The sequence below is a fragment of the Simochromis diagramma genome, unplaced genomic scaffold, assembly GCF_900408965.1.
Source record: "Simochromis diagramma unplaced genomic scaffold, fSimDia1.1 OVJJ01000603.1, whole genome shotgun sequence".
NCBI lineage: Eukaryota > Metazoa > Chordata > Actinopteri > Cichliformes > Cichlidae > Simochromis > Simochromis diagramma.
Genome location: NW_024387414.1, coordinates 25,444,433 through 25,465,963, shown reverse-complemented (window position 1 = coordinate 25,465,963; position 21,531 = coordinate 25,444,433). Strand labels below are relative to the sequence as shown.

Here is a 21,531-nt window from a genome sequence, read left to right as displayed (position 1 = left end):
TGCAGGCAGTTTGACAGATTTAACAAACAAGACACTACATTTTGCTGCCGATAGTATTTTGGATTTTTCCATCTAAAGCTAAAGCAATCATATGCATGCTCAATGCCATTTATTTTTAATACCATTTAATCTATTTCTGCTTCTATAGTTACTGCAGCTCCAGCTCATCCTGACTGTGGGAAAAGAATTTTGTTTTTTCTCTGTTGTTAAGCCGTTTAGAACAACCTGTATTTGATTCAGTGCACTGTCAAATCCCAGCTCAGCACAGAATTGTTAGGCTTGTGCAAAAGGCTCATTCACCTCCTCCGTTCCTTGGGTCTGGAGCTGATGACAAGCGCCATCCATTTTCATCTCTGGCTTTGTTGCCTGGCTGAAGACAGCGGACAGCTTGCAGGGTGACAGGGTTTGCAGTATGATGGTTTTCAAACCTGGATAGTTCACTGGGCTGTAAAGAAGTAGTGCTCCCAGGTCTCTGCGGGGAAGCAATACCAGAGTACATGTATAATGCATTAATTTTACACTGTAAAACTGAAAAACAAACATTTTAGCTTACCTTGTTAAAGGCTAAAGGCAACATACCGGTTCCATCCATGGCATTAATAAAAGCTCTATTAAATTTCATCTGGACCTTTAAATTGATGAGAGATTAGTTAATTTTCAAGAAAAAAAAGTTGTAATGATTTCACATAATAAGAAATACTATGAACAACCACCTTGTTGTTCTTAAAGGAACCTTTGAAGAGCAGCAGCAGAGTCTCCCTAACGCATCCCTCAGAAGGTTCTCAACTGAATGGAGTCTCCTGTGATACAGCTGCACCACTAATTGATGTATTGCTCAAAGGGACACACAAGTGTCATCTGTGCATGCACAAAATGTCAAAAAAAAAAAAAGTACAGGACAGGTTTGACATCTTGACAAATGTATTTACTGTCTTGAGAGGACTTAAGGAAACTGCAAAAATGCAGTGTCAATGCCTTGTAGTGGAATCTGAAAACAGCAGAAGAAGGAGAACAATTTGCTGAAAAGAGCTGAAGAAGCTGAAGTTTGGTCTGGTCTCAAGGCAGCTACCCATGTCACTGAGCCAAACTGGTTCTCCAGAAACTGAAAAGAGATGGAGAAACTGACAATTCTGCTAAAATGAGCAGAAGAGGCTGAGATTTGTGCTGATAAGAGGTGAAAAAACTAAAAATTCTGCTGAAAAGAGGTGAACTTTTTGAAAAATTTTCCCGAAAAGAGGTGAAGAAAGTAGAACATTTTGCTGAAAAGAGGTGAACTTGTTGAACTTTCTGCTAAAAAGAGATGAACACACTGAAAATTTTGCTGAAAACAGGTTAAGAAGCAGAACATTTTGCTGAAAAGAGATAAAGAAGCAGAACGTTGCACTGAAAAGAGCTGAATCAGCAGAATTTCTGCTGAAAAGAGATAACGAAGCTGAAGTTTCTGCTAAAAACAGCTTAAAAAGCTGAAATTTGTGATGAAAAAAGTTTAACTGTTAACTGAAAAAAATGTTGCCATAAGCGGGATTTCAACCCGGGCCTCCTGCTATGAGAGCAGCTGCTCATCTCACTGAGTTAAAACACAACTAACCCTGACACGCAAAATCAGTGGCCACACTGGTAATGTGCTCAATTCATTTCAATGGGCAAAAGAAATTGCATAAAAAATGTAATATCTCAAAAAGTATAGAAGTTATGAGCACCAAGAGATATAGCCAGCATAAGCAGAAAGGGCAGATTTTTTTAAAGTTTGAATGGCAAAAATCGCATAAAAACTGTGGGGCCAGTTAAGGGCCAAAAAACGTACGGAAGCAACAAGAACTAGAAAAAGTTGCATTTCCTGTGAAAATGCAGTGTGAATGCCGTGTATTGGAATCTGAAAACAGCAGAAGGAGAAATATCTTCTGAAAAAACCGTAGTGTTTGCTGAAAACTGCTGCATTTGAAAGGGTACACTGAACAGTGTCAATAAAGCACAGTGAGAGCAAATGGAGAAGATGTGTGACAGCCACAGATAGGATTCGAACCTGCACCACCGTGTCTCACGGCGGCTGCTCATCTCACTGAGCCAAACTAGCTCTCATCCCAAAGAGAGATATGATGAGAGAATAAATGTTCAGTTTGTGCTGGAAAGAGGTGAAAAGGCTGAACTTTCTGCTGAAAACAGATGAAAAAGCTGAAATGGATATTAGAAAATTTGCTAAAATAATTAAACTTTGCAGAATTTTAATAAATTGGCAGAAATATTGACCAGGCTGCACAACCTAAAGTTCTGCCAGCTTGAAGTATCTGCTGAAAACATGTTGCCATGGGCGAGATTCGAACCTGGGCCTTACGCTCTGAGAATGACTGTTCATCTCACTGAGCTAAAACACAGCTCGCTCCAGCGAGCAAAATCAGTGATCACACTTGTAATGTGGTCCATACATCAAAATGGGCCAAAAATGGCATAAAAAGCTTAATATCTCAAAAAGTATAGCCGTTATGAGCACCAAAAGATATAGGAGGGATTAGCAGAAAGAGCAGAGGAAACATATTATATTAATCTGTCACATTAAAAGCTGCGGATGCGTTACATAATCCTCCTTTGTCTGTTTTAAATCACTGTCCTAAGCAAAGCTCACTGGAGCACTGCTAATAGCTTCAAATACAAACCAAGCATAGTACATATTTGTGAAAAAAAGAAATAAAAGAACACTTACAGTGTGCTGTGATAACAATGCAAGATACATGATCAACAGTATAAAGAGAGGTTCAAGTTTGAGTTATGTAAAATATATGAATATATATCTAAATAATGGATTATGCCAGTCTATGCACCCATATAAAGTGCAAGTTCACTCTGTCTATACACTGATCGATGATGGTATCATAATAACAGGTTATGTGCCAAGTTTGCACATTATTTTTTTAGTCCAGATGCACTGCAGCCCTGTTCAATAAGATAATCCACAATCTGGCAACCCAAAGTCAGTAAATGATGATTTAAGAGATGTAAGCACTTCTTTAAAATTAAACTGCAAAGTTTTTTCTCGTTGGGCTTACCTGCAGCCAGAGGTGTGGTCTCTTTTAAACCCCAAGACTGGAGCAGTTTCCCAGCCAGAAGGACGTTGGGATCACATTGGATCACTTTGAATTTGTTTCCCAAATCCAAGTTCTACTGAGAGATGCTAAAGGTCCACAGTTCTACCAGCTGGACCCCTTTTACAACAGATCAATCAACTGAACAAACAGACACACACACAGAGAGACAGACAGATGGATTTAACTTCCTTAAAGTCGTCTGGTGTTGAATGTAGGAGGATACTTTTGCCCAAATGTAGTCCATTTCTAAAAACAAGCACAAACATTAGGTTAAGATGAAATAGTCACTTTGTAGTATTAACATAAACTACCGCCAGATGAGTCAGTCATTTCTGGGAAAGACACTCAGAAGGTGAAGTTTGCCAAACTGTTCCTGCCTGACTGCAACTCCAACAGATCAAGACAAGCATGTCCTGGCCTCCAGCAAAGCACCCCTGCAAGGATGCTCGAGTCAGGTTTCCAAATGTCCGAAACTTGAGCATCAGGTCAAGCTTCATGAATGTGCAGAAGATAAAGCTGTTGAACACAGTTTAAAAAGCAGGCAATAGTCAGGTGGTGCAGCCACTACAGAGTCAGGTATTTATTTGAACTAAGCTAGTAAACTATCTTAATAATCTACTAACTTTAAAATTTCAGCTTATAATAGGCTAATAATAAAGAACCATGTCTGGACATGCTATTCAAAATGAACCACAAACTGTATTTGAATAATGTTTTTGATGGCCAATCCAGATTAATTTCAGTGTTGACTAGTGAATAATGAATGTGTGTAACACATGGAATCACAAGTCATTTTTTCCCCGCACGCAAGTAGTACTTCTGCAGAAAACAAGACTGAAATCCCCATGCGTCATCTTCCCATTTAAAACTGGATGCTATGTTGTTTTCATGTTGAATAGTGGTCAGGTCACACCGTCTCTTACAAAGTGACGACTATAACTCAGTTTTGCCTAGAAGGACTTTTTTAAATAAGCACAAGTGATATTCTGATATTCTGGTGGTGGTCAGAGGGCCCGGTGGCGCCAGTGTCCGGCAGCCTCGCCTCTGTCAGTGCGCCCCAGGGCAGCTGTGGCTACAATGTAGCTTGCCATCACCAGTGTGTGAATGTGTGTGTGAATGGGTGAATGACTGAATGTAGTGTGAAGCGCTTTGGGGTCCTTAGGGACTAGAAAAGCGCTATACAAATGCAGGCCATTTACCATATGGTTAGTACATGCAGGCACTGGGTTTGGCAGAGACAGGACCAGGTGAGGCAGGACCAGGTGAGGCAGGACCAGGTGGTGCCCTGACGTCTGGTGGCATGGCAGCCACAGGCGGTGGAACTGGTGATGGTAAAGTAGGAGGTGGCTGAACAAACTCACTAGAGCCATCAGCGGACATGAGGATGTGCTGGAGCGGTTTTCCTGAACCTGAACTGAAAGATGTGAACACACACTGGACATGCGCGTAACTACTCTGGGGATGGAAGTCTGTGATCAGACCTTGGAGTGTCCATCCTAAGTGGGTTTTGACCGCTGCAGGAGATCCATATGGACCGTGTCTCAGTGGAGTAGTAGGCATGATAAGGTGAGTATGATCAGAGCCTATAAGCAGTAGTGGAGCTACTTTATTAACAGATGGTAATGGGATACCTTGGACTGCTTGTATTTCCTTTGGAGCGAGGATATAGGGTAGGTGTGTTCTGAAAGTGCTAACTGACTTGTAGCGAAGGCATTATTAATTGTGAAAGTTTTCTCTGGGTGTGAAATGGGCGAGATCTTGAAACTTAAAGAACCTTGAATGCTTTCAACTTCTTGACAGACAGTTCTGAGTGATATGTTTTCAGCTTTCCCAGTTAGGTGGAGATGCTGCGCAGCTGATGTCAGAAGCATGGTACATTGACAATGTCCTCCCTACAGGATTAACTTCAGTTCTAGGTCTCTGAATCACCTCACACAGGATCTGTAGATGTTGTCCCATGCAGGTAGCACAGTCTTTTCCCAGATCGCACTTTGCAGCCTGATGAGTCCTAGCACAACCCCAACACCATTTGTTCCTCTTTATCCAGTTTATTCTCTCATCCTTTGTTTTGTGAATAAACTCAGGATACTTGCTGATGTGGTGTTCAGGTGAGCAGCAATATGCGCATGTTGCCTTAGTCGTTATGATGGGCTGTGCTGGCTGTATCGGATCATCAGATGTATTTGATGTAGAATTGTTGTGAGTGGAGATGAATACTTACGGGCACATGGCTGGTTGAAGGATGAAACAGCACGGTCCTTTCTTGGTTGACACCTGCACTCCATTTGCAACCAGGATGAGAACAAAGGTAAGGTATACGTCATTTCTCCTTGTTCCCTATAAACATGCAGTTTAAAGCGACTAGAATGCTCTGCAGGCAGCTTTTCAAGCAGGCGATCAACATGGGACCCACAATGTAGTTCTGTCCTTGATCACCCATGGTGCTAAGCAAACCAACTAGAGCTTGTACACGAAGAGCGAAGTTATCCAGAGTCCGACCATCGCCTGCTCTGATAGGAGGAAGCTCTAGTGTATTCCATAGTTCTTTCAATGCTAATTGTCTGGGTTGCCCGTAATGCTCATCGAGGGCTTTGATGGCTTGAGTATATGGGTCAGGAGCATAGGAAAAGGCAAGAGCTAATCGTTTAGCTTGGTGTACTTTCAGATGATCGAGAAGGACATGATATTTGAAGTGCTCTGTCTCGTGAGGGTCAAGAAGGTTGGTAAGGGCCATCCGTAACATACTGTATTGCATTTCATCTTCTCTGGTAAGGTCTGGGAAAGAAGAACCCTCAAGCTTATATACATGTGTTCTGGTAGTAACAGGGTGACTAGAACTAGCAGTAATGGGTACTGAAGGTTTCTGTGCATGCAAACCATAGATGTAGCTGGTTGCTGCTTTAAAGGAGGGTGCTGCTTTTATTCTGGAATGCAAATGAAAGGTTCATCTAATGGAACAGCAGGTTGAACACAGGGGATCTGGTAAGGATCCTGCAGCGGTGTGGCTGGGAAGTTAAAGGGAGTGTCATCTTGTGTAGGAAAAACTGGTCTAGGCAAACCATTCGAAGGAACTGCAGCATCTAATATTGATGAATTCTATGAAGGAGGGCTGGCAGCAGGAACTGTACCAGAATGACGACTAATCTGTGGGAGCTGAGAGGGTGATTTACAGGTTGCTGAATCAATCACTGGGAACTGCTCATGTTGCAGATGCGTTTGAGGAATGGAGGATTTGATTTCATCAGATGAGACAGTGCAAATTAAAGATCTGGAGGAACTGCAAGAACGGGGAGGAGATAAATGAATCATGAATTGCCTAATCTTCCTCATCGTAATCAGGAGTTCCTCATCACCTCATCTTGATTGGTGGGTAAAGGAGCAGGGTGTGTCTTGTGGGATTATAATATTATTTTATGCCATGTTAGACCCCTAATTAAAGATTGTGAATTATTATGTAGTTTTAGTTTGCATTATTCTCCTGAATTAGAAGAAGGTGATAACTATTACATTTGTTAAACTGATTTGATGATATTGTTTTATGATGCATTATACTGCTGAGTTATAAGAAATACTGTTCGCAGAAAGTCATCGCCTTATTTGTCTGATTAGAAGAGAACAGAACATACTGGAGAGGTTTTCTGCCCCATCTCAGCAGGAGCAGATAAACAGGGAGCCAAGGTCGTAGCTTGGGCGCTGTGTGAGAGAAAGAATGTGAATGTTTAGGCTTTTATGATTAGGTGGGGGCCACTAGAGGCTATAAGAGTTTGATCAATGCTCCACCATTTTGAGATCTGATGCTGTCTGCGTACGGTGTCCATCTCCCACGCGTGTGATCATTAAAATCATCGTTTGACTCAACCCTGCCGGACCAGTGTTGTTATTTTGGTTTTTCCTCTTGTATCCATCCCCAATATTTGAATCCGTAACAGTCTCTGGCTGGATATCTGCCTGTCCGTCAGGATCCTGCAGGCCATGTGTGTCTGTGTCAATATGCTGGCGTTCAGTTTGACACCCTGTCTCACATCTAGCACTTCTAGCTCCAGGATACTGAACCTCATACTGTTGTAGGTAGGCAGGGGGTTGCCTTTCACGACCAGAACATCTTAAATCTTCAGTTAATGGAAGCAAGATGCATCTGGTGAAGTGATTGTGCTGAAAGGTGAGTCTTTACAACACTAATAATAAAGAACCATGTCTGGACATGGTATTTAAAATTGACAAGAAACTGTACACGCATTAGTGTACAGTGCGTGTACAATTTTGTTCAGTTTTATTTTTCAAGACTTGGTAAATTGACTTTCTTTATAATTTGGCCTGCCCTTTTTATTTTTTTATTTTTTATTTTTGTTTTGGCAATAGTGAGTAATTTTGGGTTCGAAAATATTTGATATAGTATAATTAAGGTAAATGTTGTTATTAGTTGTTATAATCTGATAAGGAATATTTTATGTCATTTTTTTGTTGTTTTATTTTTCAGTTTACCCACTGAGAAAAAAATAATTACCAATAAATACCATCTTACTGTTCAGTGCGATTTATTCCAATTTTTTGCAGGACTGTTGCATATTATTATCATTATTATCATTATTATTATTATTATTATGGGATTGTGTGTGTATGTGTGGAGGGGGGATTAATCACCATTTTATCATCATCAGCCTTTGAAACACGGATCGTTTCATGTTCATGTTTCACGTTTCATGAATTTCGTGATCCGCAAATATTTACTTAACTTAAGGCCACCTACACACTCTAAAGCAGGGAGTCAAGCTTAAAGGATAAGCTTGATAAGACACCTACGAACTGGGATTTTAGGTTTTGTTTAGCAAGTTAATCCAAAGAAAGCTTGGCAGTTTTGAACTTCATTTGCTCCCCAGATAACTGGAACACTGCTGTTATGCTGAACTGACTGCATACAGCACCTAGAAACGAAAGCATGAAAAACAAAATCATTTACGTACACAGATTACGTCACATAGTAGTAGTAGTCCGGGTCTGCGCACTCTTCACTTTTTTTTCCGAACTTTATTTGAAATTATAAGCGAACAGTCAGACATTCCAGTTCAGTTCTCTTCACTTTAGCTCCTAAGAAGATTCGTGTTGAGTTTTGACGTGAGACGATATGAACGGAAAAATAAGCCTTCTCCTTCTTTTTCTCGTCTTCCTTACATCGACACCAGGTAAGACCTCTTCATGTTTTATGGGTGATTTTTTTTTTTATTTAGAACATAAATCTACAGTTCATAATCTAAAAAAACATTGCTCTTTTACATTTACAATGAAACTTATTATTAAACACTGTTGGAAATGTCGAGTTTAAACTGAGTGGTTAACGGTGTTTTGAGCGTGAACAATACAACAACAACAACAAAAAAAAAGACCAAAATATGTTTATTCAAAAAATGAATTTGCAGTGTTGTTAAAGTATACCAAGCTGCTAAAAATACACGCACAATATTAGGCACATAAGCGTGTGTAAGTACTCATTCGCCTGGTTCCTTACAGCCTTGTGAGTAATATAAATGTGATGCTGACAAGTGATGAGATTATTACATTAAAAAGTTATTTTTAAGCAATACTGGTGGAAGATAAATGACTGACATTCCAAAGCTAACATCTATAAAGAAATTAATTCAATCAGAACATCTCCTTCCAACTGACTTTTATCAATTACAAACAAAACAGTGAACAAAACTGATGAAAGTCTGTTGGAATGAAATGTGATTCAATAAAATGGTGACAAGCAAGACAGTGCGGGGAAGTTGTATTTTTCCCTCATAGGCACCTGTTGTTTCTTCAGGTGTGCAGAGATTTTATTTTAAGGCAGTTTAAAGAAAGCTAAATACAGGCAATGTAAGGCATTTTCATCCTCAGTTTCGTTTTTACTTTGTTCCTCTCATTTCTTTCATTATGTGTGATTAAATTATTTTAGTCCCTTCCCTCCCCTTACAAAACATTGCCCCTGCAGTGCCCCCACTTTATCCAAGCACTGCTCTTTGTGTTATGGTTTCATTATTATTCAAATGCGTATCTGACTTCCAGTAAGTCCAGTCTGTTATTTATTAATTCTGCTTCCTAACACCGTGTTTAACAATGTTATCAGTGACATCACGACCTGACCCAGCAGCAGTGGCGGTCCTAGCCTGTTTGGTTGTTATTGATCCCTTTACCCCTAGTCCTAAAGTGTATATTTATTTTCTTACTCTTATATATATTGTTTGTTTACTTGCACTGCTGTAAAAGGAGCCTCGTCGTCTCGTCTCTCTGGACTGTATGTAGCGGAGATGACAATAAAGTTTACTTTGACTTCAGCAGCGAGCAGGCGCACACTTTTCGCATATAGAATTTCGATAAAACATCGGTGCAGATTATAAGTCTGTATTATAATGTCTGGTGTTTTCGTGTTTGTTGTTTTGTTTTATTTTGCGAGTTGGTTATTAGATGCCGCTCCAGCCACCAGTGAATCCCCCGCCACCCCGCCCTCTCCTCCCTGTGCCGCAAGCAGCAGGGCGCCCTTACTCCCAGGAAATGGGTGATAGAAAACCGACCTGTACCATTCCCAATATGCGCTGGCTGAGTACGAGCAATTTTTTATTTTATTTTGCCGATGCCCGTGATGCCGATGTACTGGCAAAAAATTACCAGGACATTTTCCGTTTTTCTACGGAATTCTTTTTTTACAGTGTAAGTCTACAGCTGCCTAAAGCATTCATGGTCCTGCAAATGTGTCCATCAGTGTACATGTGTACATTTGTTTTTTGTTTTTTTTTTGTATTCCAGTTTAGTTCTTTCTCGTGTCCAGCAATAAAGCTGCCCTTTTGAGTTATGTTTCATCTCCTTGTCTGAGTATGCATTTGGGTCCTTTCCTGTCTGCCTGCACACAGATCATGACAGTTATGCGCCTCATAAGCCTTTTAAAACCCCAGAATGGCAGCCATTGCCTGAAGGAGCGCAGTATTCATCAAATTCCTTTTAGGTAGCAAGAGCAGGCGCCAACTGGAAGAAGCGTGGAGAGAATTCACAGAGCAGAACCTTCAAAATAGGACAGCACACAATAACCATTTACATTCTTTTACATTATTAGGGGAATCTAAAACATTTTTACATTAAACGTCATACTTATTTCTCTAATTCTGATTCTTTAGGGAGCCCCTCATTAATTCCTCTGTCTGCAACAAGTTATTATAGCCCCTGCACTCCCCCAATTTTCTTATTACCCAGTTTCTGGAAGCCTGCTAAGGGGCACCAGGGCTGTACTGCCCTCCCTTTGTGGTTATGCTGTGGCATTTAAAGATATCGGTGACATTGGCTCAGGGTAAAAGCAGAATACTGCTAGTGACTGCACTGTGAAGCCCGAGTTTCATTAACCAGACAAATATGATCATTTTAGACTAAAGCAATGCTTTTTTTCACATGTCATTATGAATGTCATTGACAGGTGTGTGCCCACTGAGTTTCCAGGAAGTAAATGTCGAGGCAGGTGAGATGGCGGTACTGCAGTGCCCTTCTTACAGAGGGTACAGTGATGGAGATGCTGAGGTGTTCTGGACCAGTCACACCGTGGATGAAATGAAACTCTTCAACATGTCAACATCAGCTGAGCAGAGGCAGATGGGTGTGCTGGTTCATGGAAGAATCCTTGTTATTCTCAGAGCTTCAGTAAACCATCAGGGGAATTACTCCTGCTCTTTTCGGTAAAATGAATGGTTTCCTTGTCTAAGACTGACATCAAACAAAAGTCGTGCCCACACACTGATGTAAAGTACTATTTCCTATACGACAGGATAGCAGAGCAAGTTTAACTTGTATTATGTTTTATTATAACATTTTAAGGTTGTTATTGAACATCACGGCATCAGAAAAGCACTTTTTATATTTGTACTGAACCAGGTTGCTTGTTGGCATTATGGTATGACAGTTTCCCTAAATGCTGGTAACATATATGTGAGGATCCTGTGTTTGCAAATAACAACCTGCCATCTGAAGTTAGCAAATCCTGAAACACAACTGAGGACGGCGGGTTGTTGTTAAGGTACAGAAAAACTGGGACAAAGCCATATATTATTCAAACTAGAACATAGAAAACATTCATTTTTTTATAAACTTAGATGGTTTAACAATTATTGTACAATTTTAACTAAATTTTAAGAAAACAATCATTTTAATCATTCTTAATAATTTTCAATTAATAACTTTGAATTTGACGGCAGCCGCATGTCTCAAAAGGTGGGACAGGGCCATGTTTAACACTGTGTAGCATCACCTCTTCTTTGAACAACAGTCTGTGAACATCGGGGAACTGGGTAGAGCAGCTGCTGGATATTTGGGAAAGGAATGTTGTCCCATTCTCAACAGTCACTCTTCATTGCCCTATTTTTTTTGTCTAGTGTTTTGATTGGTGAAAGGTCTGAACACCAGGCAGGCCAATTCAGCACCCGGACTCTTCTACTTCAAAGCCATGCTGTTGTAATGACAGCAGTATGCAGTTTAGCATTGTCTTGCTGAAATATGCAAGGCCTTCTCCGAAAGACATAGTCACAGAGTATATGTGGCTTTAAAACATGTATATACCTTTCAGCATCCATTATTACAAGCTGTGTAACACGTTGCCAAAAAATCTTTCAAGTTTTGTTTCGTCTGACCTCAGGACAGTTTTTCGCTTTGCCTCAGTGAATCATAGAAGATGATTACGTTGTTCTTTGCATGGTGGTGCATTAGCCTACATTAGTGGATGGCACAAGTGTCCCTGAGCCCATGCTGTGATTTTCATGATAAATTAAATTTAAACCAGTGCTGCCTGCAGGCCTAAAGTTAAAATCATGATTTTCATGTGTAACACAAACACTTCCTTCTCAACCTTTTATTGGTTGAAAAGTGTTTTGTTGAATTTTGTTGAGACATGTCATCAAATTCAAAATGAGTGTTTTCCTGAAATGGTACGTCTCAGTCAAAACATTTGTTTTCTGAGTTCTGTTGTGAGTAAAATAAATAAATCAGGTAAAATAAAATCAGACAAAGGCACACAAGAAGCATGAGTGTATCAGAGGTTATTAGGTTTCATCTTCTGTGGGTCAGAGAAGAGCCTCTCAGTAATCCAGCGTTAAAGAAATGGATTACTGAAGGCGAAGCTGAGAGGGATTTTTATACAGAATGCCAGATATGTTAGTTTCATTTCACTGTTTGCAGCACAAAACTTTCTCAGCTAATAATAAATCCTGATGGACAAATAGCCCGCTAAGTAGATGAACACCATTTTAAAACTAATCCTTTAAGTCTTCTCTTACTTTCCCATTTTTTTGTTTCATTTTGCTTGTTGCTCAGAATGAAAGTAAAAACTTCCTGTTACTGTTTTCTTTCCTTGGTAGGAATTCCAGCAGACGGTCCTGGATAAGCCTCAAAGTATACATAGCGCAGTCCAGAGACTCTGAGCAAATGAACCAGATCTCTAAAGAATGTTACACAGAGGAGTACTGCAAGTTGTATTGCCCTGAAAAATTTTTTCCCTTTAGCACCCTGAATATCACCAGAAGCGGCATCACATGGCACAAGGTAAACAGAGCAGATTATGTGAATGAGATCAAACTGTAAAATATTGTTACAGGGTTTTAATGTTTTTCCAAATTTGACAGCTGACTACTTAAAAATCGAGCTTATATGTTGTAGGAGGGCAAGTCATCACCAAAAGACGGCTACTTCCCAAGTGTGAAAAAAGAGGACAGTGGCATCTATACCTGCACCCGGTCTTACCTTTATGATGGTCAAATATATAACATGACCTCTACGGTGAAACTTGATGTCCAACCAAACAGTAAGAAAAACACATTTTGCAGATATTTATTTGTAATGATTTTAATACGTGCTTTTCAAAAGGTTTTTTTTTTTATTTCCACAGAAATAACTAAGAAAGCAGTGATAATTTCACCAGAGAACAAGCAGGTGTTTGAGGTAGATTTAGGTGAGTTATTGTCTATATTCATACACCTTCACACTCTTGGCTAAAGCTTAAATGTTAATCATTTATAACAACCTGTGTTAACTCTGCTTTTTCTAGGTTCAACAGTGGTGATTGATTGTAAAGCAGTTATGATGTCAGGCACTGATGACTTGTTTTGGTTAAGTGGAAGTTCATTTGTGGATACAGACACTAGTCTACCAGTTTTCTATAATGATACACGGTAAATATTTCACACACAGGTCCTCTGTGGGTCACACTGATGTTATATGTAGTCACATCAGCTCAGATATGAATTCTGTTTTTAGATCTGCCTCAGTCATTTCCTTCTTTTCTCAGGGTCATCAGCACAGAGGAAATCAGAATGAGAACATCTCTAATCTTCAGAAAAGTGTCAGAGGACGATCTGTCAAAAAATTATACCTGTAAACTGCAATCTGCCTACCAAACAAGCTTTGTCACTATCACTCTAAAACAAAAAGGTATGGCCAGCTGAACATTTTGAGTACTTAATAATACTCTTTAATGTGTTTATTTATTAGATGAGCTAATTTAGAAAATCCCCATCACTCCCTACAGCTGCTCCTTCCTCTTACTTTGTGGCTTTATGGATTGTGGGCTTTGTGCTGATGGTGATGGTACTAACAGCAATTATTTATGCAAAGTTTAAAGTCGACATCACGCTTTTCCTTCGTCGAATTCTTGGCTGCCATCGAACCATCCCAGGTAGTATTCATACATTTTGCTAATTCAAACATTGTCTGTGTTCACATTTTTGTCAGAACGGCAAAAATCTGCTTTTTTCTATCCACTTTTAAAACAACATTTTTATTTTTTTCCATTTAGATGGAAAAAGCTACAACGCCTGCTTGATGTATTACAAGAGTAGCACAGATCCAGGACTAAATGAAGATGACAGAAAAAGGCTGGAGAGTGAAATGAAGTACAGACTTGGTTATAGTCTCTGTTGCTACAGTCCTGATGTTGTACCAGAGAGAGGTGCTTACATTTTTCATATTTTTACAAAATTTTTATTTTAAATTTTGTCCTTACAAATTCAATCAAGGGGAAAACAACACACTCTGATCTGTGCTTGTCTGCTCCTGTAGGAGAGGCTGTGTTAGACTGCATAAAGCAGAGTCAGACAGTGGTTCTGGTCCCCTGCTCAGAAGATTCTGGTTCAGGAGTCGACCTGCTGAACAGTATCCAAGCATCCCTCAAGAAGTTGCAGACTCACGTGGTTTTGATTAAAACTGAGACAGCCGGAGTCTTGAGCACAAGTTCATCTTCAGAGGCCTTAAAACTCTGCAAAGCTGCAGACTGTGTCACCTGGAAGGGAAAAAGCTCGATGCTGCCCTCTTCTGCCTTCTGGAAGCTGCTATGTTATTACCTACCTGCCCCGCAGAGAGCACCCAGAGCTTTAATATGACTGTACAGTATTTAGGACGTAAGACTGTATTTCCTCCACTGAACACACACACATGTAAAGGAAGCTCTTAAAACATGTGGTTATCCTATTTGGTCTTTCATCAAGTCAGCAAAGAGGCACAGAGAAGACGATCAGACAGAAACTAGGGAGGATCAGAAAGACTAACACAACAATATTGTCACCCCCTATGTAGCATCTTTATCAGAAAAAACTCAGGAGAGTCTTCTCCGAGCACAACATCCCAGTGTACTTCAGACCCAGCCACACAAAAACTGGTTCATCCCAAAGACAGAACTCCTAAACACAAACTTAACAATGTGGTGTATGCTGTACAGTGTAGCGAGGAATGCCCAGACCTCTACATTGGAGAGACCAAACACCCACTTCATAAACGCATGGCACAACATAGAAGAGCCACTTCCACGGGACAAGACTCGGCAGTCCATCTGCATCTATGACAAAGACACTCCTTCGAGGACACCAATGTTCACATTTAGGACAGAGAAGACAGATGGTTTGAAAGAGGAGTGAAGGAAGCCGTCTATGTCCACTGTCAATGACAATCTATGAACAGAGGAGGTGGCTTACAACACCAACTGTCTGCCATCTATAACCCAGTTTTGAGATCCCTTCCCAGACGCCTTAACGACCACTCACATCCTGGGCCTTTTGACCTCAGGAAATTGCATGATAGGGTTAGGGCTAGGTTTCACTATGAGTACACCCGAAACCCTGCATGATTGTGACCCACACCCGTTTTCACACCTTGGCTCATGTGATTAGGTAGAGGATCAATAGGGGGCCCATGTCCCTCTTGTTGGGTTACTCCCATAGAGCTTAAATCTGGGACTCTCCATCATTTGACCCTAGAACTGAAGAAGCTTTTCGGTTGAGAGGTGAAACGTCTTCAAGCAACTTTAAGAAGTCCAGACACTTTTCTTTCCAAGCTCCTTAGACTGCAAGCTGGAGAGGAAGCAGCATCTCACTAATCCAGAAGATCTTCATTTAGTCTGGATAAAAGCATAACATTTTAACTATTAGAGGAAATATTTATTTATAACTATCACACAAATGTATCATTATATACAGACACTTTTATTGCTGCTGATATATATATATATATATATATATGTAATACTCTGATAAATATCAGTGGTATTTATTTTGTGTTTTCATGAGAATAAGTCGAAGAGAAAATAACAGTTCATGGTGAGGTTAAGAGTGGTATAAATATGTGATATAAATGTTTGTATTAAAATGCATAAATAGTGTGTGAAAAAATCAGTTACGTAAAAAAAACATAATTTCATGGAATGTGAATGTCTGTTAAAAGAGAAGAAGTGTAACTTGTTTTGTATTCTACGTCACGAGAGGTCATGACTTGCAGATGACTTCCGGGGGAAAGAGACTCGGGAGGGAGAGAGGAGAAAAAGAAGGATTACTAAAATGGCAAAGACAAAGCACTGCCTGAAGACATTCTCTTGCAAGAAGAGGACACTGAACTTAACTCTGAGACTAATCCTGACTTTGACATTAAGGCCAGACCTCAGCGGTTGAAGAGGGCTCCTTTGAGGTTAACTTATGATGAACCAGGTCATCCCAGTGTGGTAGCCGCCACTACAGTGAAATATGTCTCTTGTTTTTATAAGTGGATAGGCACACCCATCTCTGCTTAGTTGTGTGTATAATTCACCTGTTGTGCCATAATGGTTTATGTTTTCAAGGTGCAAAGCCATGAGGGCATGCTTTTCTTTGGTGGGGGGAGAGTGTAATACTCTGATAAATATCAGTGGTATTTATTTTGTGTTTTCATGAGAATAAGTCGAAGAGAAAATAACAGTTCATGGTGAGGTTAAGAGTGGTATAAATATGTGATATAAATGTTTGTATTAAAATGCATAAATAGTGTGTGAAAAAATCAGTTACGTAAAAAAAAACAATTTCATGGAATGTGAATGTCTGTTAAAAGAGAAGAAGTGTAACTTGTTTTGTATTCTACGTCACGAGAGGTCATGACTTGCAGATGACTTCCGGGGGAAAGAGACTCGGGAGGGAGAGAGGAGAAAAAGAAGGATTACTAAAATGGCATAGACGAAGCATGGACTTTGGGACTGCTTATGTCACCAAAGTTGTTCGGCAACAACATATCACCCGTCTGCGGACTTCCCGGTAATCATTCGGAGCGTTTGAGCCGGGCTTCCCGTATCTTTTGTGCTTGGCTAAGCACGAGGCACGTTTGGCTACGTTGGCTAGCTGGAGCTAGGCTAACGGAGATTCCGCCGGAGCGGAGAGACGGAGTTTGAGAGTTGTCTCGGGAGAGAGTCGCTAACCGTGGATGATTCGCTGCTCGCTGCCGCGAGTGGAGACGGTTGCTACCACAACGAGCTAGTTATTCATCGGAGGAGGTGGAGACATCACGGATACTCGGAGGTATTGTTGTTATTATTAAGAGCTCCAACTAAAGCGCGCCAACAACAAAAATAGACTAAGAGTGCACTCTGGGAAAAGAATAACATTGGACAGGTTAAGGGAAAAAATACTAAAATCTATCCCCCGGGGGTTTATTGTATGTTTTGTATATGTGTTTTTTTTATGAAGAAAAAAGGGTTGGATGTGAATTTCCTGCAATTGTTTAATACATTTTCTAACCCTGAGATCCTGTGTTGGGTTTATTGCATGGTGTCTTATCATTTGAGTATTCACATGTATTAGCCTTAATCGGTTAAGTGTATTTCCTTAGCCTCCGCTTGTCTGTGTAGACACGAGAATCATATGAACCCTAGACTGATATTTATTTTTCGAGATGTATCTTTTATCACAGAAAGTAAAGTAGAGTCCCCCCTTATGCCCTCGGGTGCAGTCTTGACTCTACTTTACTTTCTGTGATAAAAGATACATCTCGAAAAATAAATATCAGTCTAGGGTTCATATGATTCTCGTGTCTACACAGACAAGCGGAGGCTAAGGAAATACACTTAACCGATTAAGGCTAATACATGTGAATACTCAAATGATAAGACACCATGCAATAAACCCAACACAGGATCTCAGGGTTAGAAAATGTATTAAACAATTGCAGGAAATTCACATCCAACCCTTTTTTCTTCATAAAAAAAACACATATACAAAACATACAATAAACCCCCGGGGGATAGATTTTAGTATTTTTTCCCTTAACCTGTCCAATGTTATTCTTTTCCCAGAGTGCACTCTTAGTCTATTTTTGTTGTTGGCGCGCTTTAGTTGGAGCTCTTAATAATAACAACAATACCTCCGAGTATCCGTGATGTCTCCACCTCCTCCGATGAATAACTCGCTCGTTGTGGTAGCAACCGTCTCCACTCGCGGCAGCGAGCAACGAATCTCCGGTTCCTTAGATAGCAGCGAATCATCCACGGTTAGCGACTCTCTCCCGAGACAACTCTCAAACTCCGTCTCTCCGCTCCGGCGGAATCTCCGTTAGCCAGGACCGTGGCGTTAGCCTAGCTCCAGCTAGCCAACGTAGCCAAACGTGCCTCGTGCTTAGCCAAGCACAAAAGATACGGGAAGCCCGGCTCAAACGCTCCGAATGATTACCGGGAAGTCCGCAGACGGGTGATATGTTGTTGCCGAACAACTTTGGTGACATAAGCAGTCCCAAAGTCCATGCTTCGTCTATGCCATTTTAGTAATCCTTCTTTTTCTCCTCTCTCCCTCCCGAGTCTCTTTCCCCCGGAAGTCATCTGCAAGTCATGACCTCTCGTGACGTAGAATACAAAACAAGTTACACTTCTTCTCTTTTAACAGACATTCACATTCCATGAAATTATGTTTTTTTTACGTAACTGATTTTTTCACACACTATTTATGCATTTTAATACAAACATTTATATCACATATTTATACCACTCTTAACCTCACCATGAACTGTTATTTTCTCTTCGACTTATTCTCATGAAAACACAAAATAAATACCACTGATATTTATCAGAGTATTACATATATATTTGTCATGTTCTGTATAATATTGTACTTTTCTGTTAATAGTGTTATTTTGTATTTCCTTATGCTGATGGGTTTGTTTATTGTGTTATCTTCTGATATCTGGTATTGGTTCTTTTTTTTCCTTATTTGTGCCTCAAGTTTTTAGTTTGATTATACAGTTATGTTCAAAATAATAGCAGTGTGTTTTAAAATGTGAGTAAAGCTCAAAATCATCATAAACACGTATGCCAGCCAGGATGATTTGACAACCTTTCACAATTCCTCTGAATTTCTTGGTTTTGCCTCAGAAACAGCATTTTTGATGTCACCCAACAAGTTTTCTATTAGATTAAGGTGTGGGGATTGGGCTGGCCACTCCATAAGCTTCATTTTGTTGGCAGCATGACCTTATCAATTATTTTGATATAAGCGAATTGATCCATGATCCCTGGTGTGCGATAAATAGTTCCGACACCATAGTAAGAGAAACATCCCCATATCATGATGCTTGAACTACCATGCTTCACGTCTTGAGAGTGTACTGTGGCTTGAATTCAGTGTTTGGAGGTCGTCTAACAAACTGTCTGCGGTCCTTGGACCCAAAAAGAACAATCTTACTTTCATCAGTCCACAAAACGTTTCTCCATTTCTCTTTAGGCCAGTCGACATGTTCTTTGACAAATTGTATCGTCTTTAGCACATGTCTTTTTTTTTTAGTAGCGTGACTTTGCGGGGGCTTCTTCCTGATAGATTAGCCTCACACAAGCATTTTCTAATTGTCACAGTACTCACAGGTAACTTCAGACTGTCTCTGATCTCCCTGGATGTGATTATTGGCTGAGTCTTTGCCATGCTGGCTATTGTTCGATCCATTCGAATGGTAGTCTCTCTGGTTTGGCTTTCCATTTTAAAGCATTGGAGATCATTTTAGCTGAGCAGCCCATGATTTTCTGCACTTCTTGATATGTTTCCCCCTATTGAATCAACGTTTTGATTAAAGCACGCTGTTCTTCTGAATAATGAATGACCTCACTGATTGGACTCCACATTCTCCGCTTGTACTTTGTTGTTGTCTCTCTAAGCCTTCTGGTTCTGTATCCATATGTTTAATGATTTCTGGAGACACGGGATTCCCAGGCTTTCATTTACATATTCTCTGGTTTTCTGGACTTTGTAACTTGACACAGTATTTCATATTAAACCTTTGCGTTTGCGATGGCACAAATGAAGCGTTCGAGAGATCAAATCATTTGGAACAGCTGTTTTGGAAAAAGATTTGATCTTTTGGAGAATTTGGAACACATTACTACAGCGACATCTGGTGGCCAAATAAATGTGATTTTAAATTATTGCACTGAATAAATGTGAATGTTTTCATGTGTCTTTGTCTTTTTGTCTGTCACCTTTTCTGTTGGTTTATAGTATTATTTGTATGGAAGGATATTTTGTTTGAATCAGTCAGTAATTGTAGGTTGTGCTTCTGCACATAAAGACATCAATCAATATTTATAGGGTGTGTTTTTATGCATGTTTAATTATTTTTATTAAGAAAAACAACGTTTTCAACAGTACTGGGACAATTTTGTCTTTTGCACAAAATCTCCTGCTTTGAATGATATTCTCTCTTGGGAGACTGATGTGGTTGAAGTGGAAAGATTGGCTAGCTGGAATAGATGAGGGAATATGATGGCATGTTGGTCCAGTAATCTAGAGGGTCATCTCCTCTTGGTACATATAGGGCTTAGAGAGTGTGACATTATCTGTGACACCCTATCCATGGTTGGTTCACTTACTCTGCTGTCAAAAACATTGCAGAGCTTGTACTGTAGTGGCTGATAATTTTAGGATGTGCACATCTTTCTTGAGGGTTAAGATGGATAAGCCCTTTTTGATGTCTTCAAGGCAGGCTGTGGCTTGGGCTACCATTATTTGCCTCCTGACATGATGTCACCCTGTCAATGATCCCACTTTACCTGTCAGTAGACATCACTCCTCGATCACGATTTTGAATTGATTACTCCACAAACACAAGCCACAGCTTTTCTGTCGCTGCAACTTATCATTGATCATGTTCTTCATTTAATTCTTAAATTAAATGTCTGGCCACAAATGAAGACAAGTCATTTTAATTCTCCCCAAAGATACTGAGGCTGAGCTTGGGGGCCACCTAGAGGCTGTGGAGGCTCAATGTATCTACAAATTCACCACCCAACAAAATATGGGTCTTAGTAATGTGGAACCGGGTGAGCATAGGCAATGTGTCTGCATCAGAAGACAGAGGAGCTGAGTCACACAAAAGAAGTCAAAGGAACACTGCTTCATACAACATTGGAGAATTTTATCCACATTACTTTTGTAAAGTGGATATTTGATAATATAAAATACATAAGATACACTATGTTTAATTCAAGGTTCCATCAGTTTTTCCCTAATGAAATGAATTTAAACAAGCACCTGTTTGGAAAAATCTGGATGTGGAAACCATGTTGTAGGTCTGGAATCTGTCCTTCATGACCATTGTCTCTCTCTCATTTAAGAAAAATCCCACAAACCTGTTAACATCAACTAGACATGTTTTGTTGTCTTATTGTTAGCAAGTAAATCATGAAAGTGGTTCTCAGAAGAGGAAGGAGAGCAGAGAGAGGATGAGTTTGCTGTCAGGACTTTGGATCTGAGCAATGCTGTCATTGACTTTGCTGTGAGCAAGGCTTGAAAGACGAAGTTCTGATGGGTGAGTTGTTTGCCTTTGTGTCTATGTGAAGGACTGAAACATTGCTACCAATTTATGTTAAAAATAATATGTTGTAATACATGTGTGAGTGCGTGCTACATCTAGAAGCTGGTCCACTGGAAAAGCTCATTGAGCGAGCAACTCTTTAAATGAGTGTGATTGTTTGTCATGATGACCTCATCCAGTCTGCGAAGACCTGTTGTTCTCTCTTTTTTTCTGTGCTTGTAGAGATCACAGTTGTCTTTGTGTTACTTCAGCAAAGCTAAATCTCTTTGGGGGATTTTGGTAGTTTAGTTAAAAAATATGATGTGGGATTAGAGCATAAGCTTAGATATGTATGTCCACTCACCTCACCTCCAGTGTTGGTCAAGTTACT

At 40.0% G+C, this 21,531-nt stretch overlaps 1 protein-coding gene and 1 long non-coding RNA gene across 2 annotated transcripts; both read left to right on the top strand.

Annotated features, from left to right (window-relative positions):
- Positions 1-847: 847 nt before the first annotated feature.
- Positions 848-2,445, top strand: LOC120720899. The gene is made up of 2 exons (XR_005693086.1): positions 848-1,205; positions 1,394-2,445. It is a non-coding gene; the product is annotated as an uncharacterized LOC120720899 (long non-coding RNA).
- A 5,291-nt stretch (positions 2,446-7,736) lies between these two features.
- LOC120720876 (interleukin-1 receptor accessory protein-like) lies at positions 7,737-14,580 on the top strand. The gene is made up of 10 exons (XM_040010721.1): positions 7,737-8,260; positions 10,519-10,774; positions 12,446-12,629; positions 12,744-12,888; positions 12,973-13,035; positions 13,132-13,255; positions 13,372-13,514; positions 13,612-13,758; positions 13,879-14,031; positions 14,142-14,580. The coding sequence occupies exons 1-10, from the start codon at positions 8,203-8,205 to the stop codon at positions 14,459-14,461; spliced, it is 1,593 nt and encodes a 530-aa protein (XP_039866655.1). The 5' UTR covers positions 7,737-8,202; the 3' UTR covers positions 14,462-14,580.
- Positions 14,581-21,531: the final 6,951 nt, after the last annotated feature.

Excerpts from the sequence above, each read along its gene's own strand:
- LOC120720876 (XM_040010721.1), top strand. The coding sequence starts at position 8,203 with ATGAACGGAAAAATAAGCCTTCTCCTTCTTTTTCTCGTCTTCCTTACA. Across the intron at positions 13,515-13,611 it reads TATCACTCTAAAACAAAAAG|CTGCTCCTTCCTCTTACTTT; the intron begins GTATGGCCAGCT and ends CACTCCCTACAG. Across the intron at positions 14,032-14,141 it reads TGATGTTGTACCAGAGAGAG|GAGAGGCTGTGTTAGACTGC; the intron begins GTGCTTACATTT and ends CTGCTCCTGTAG.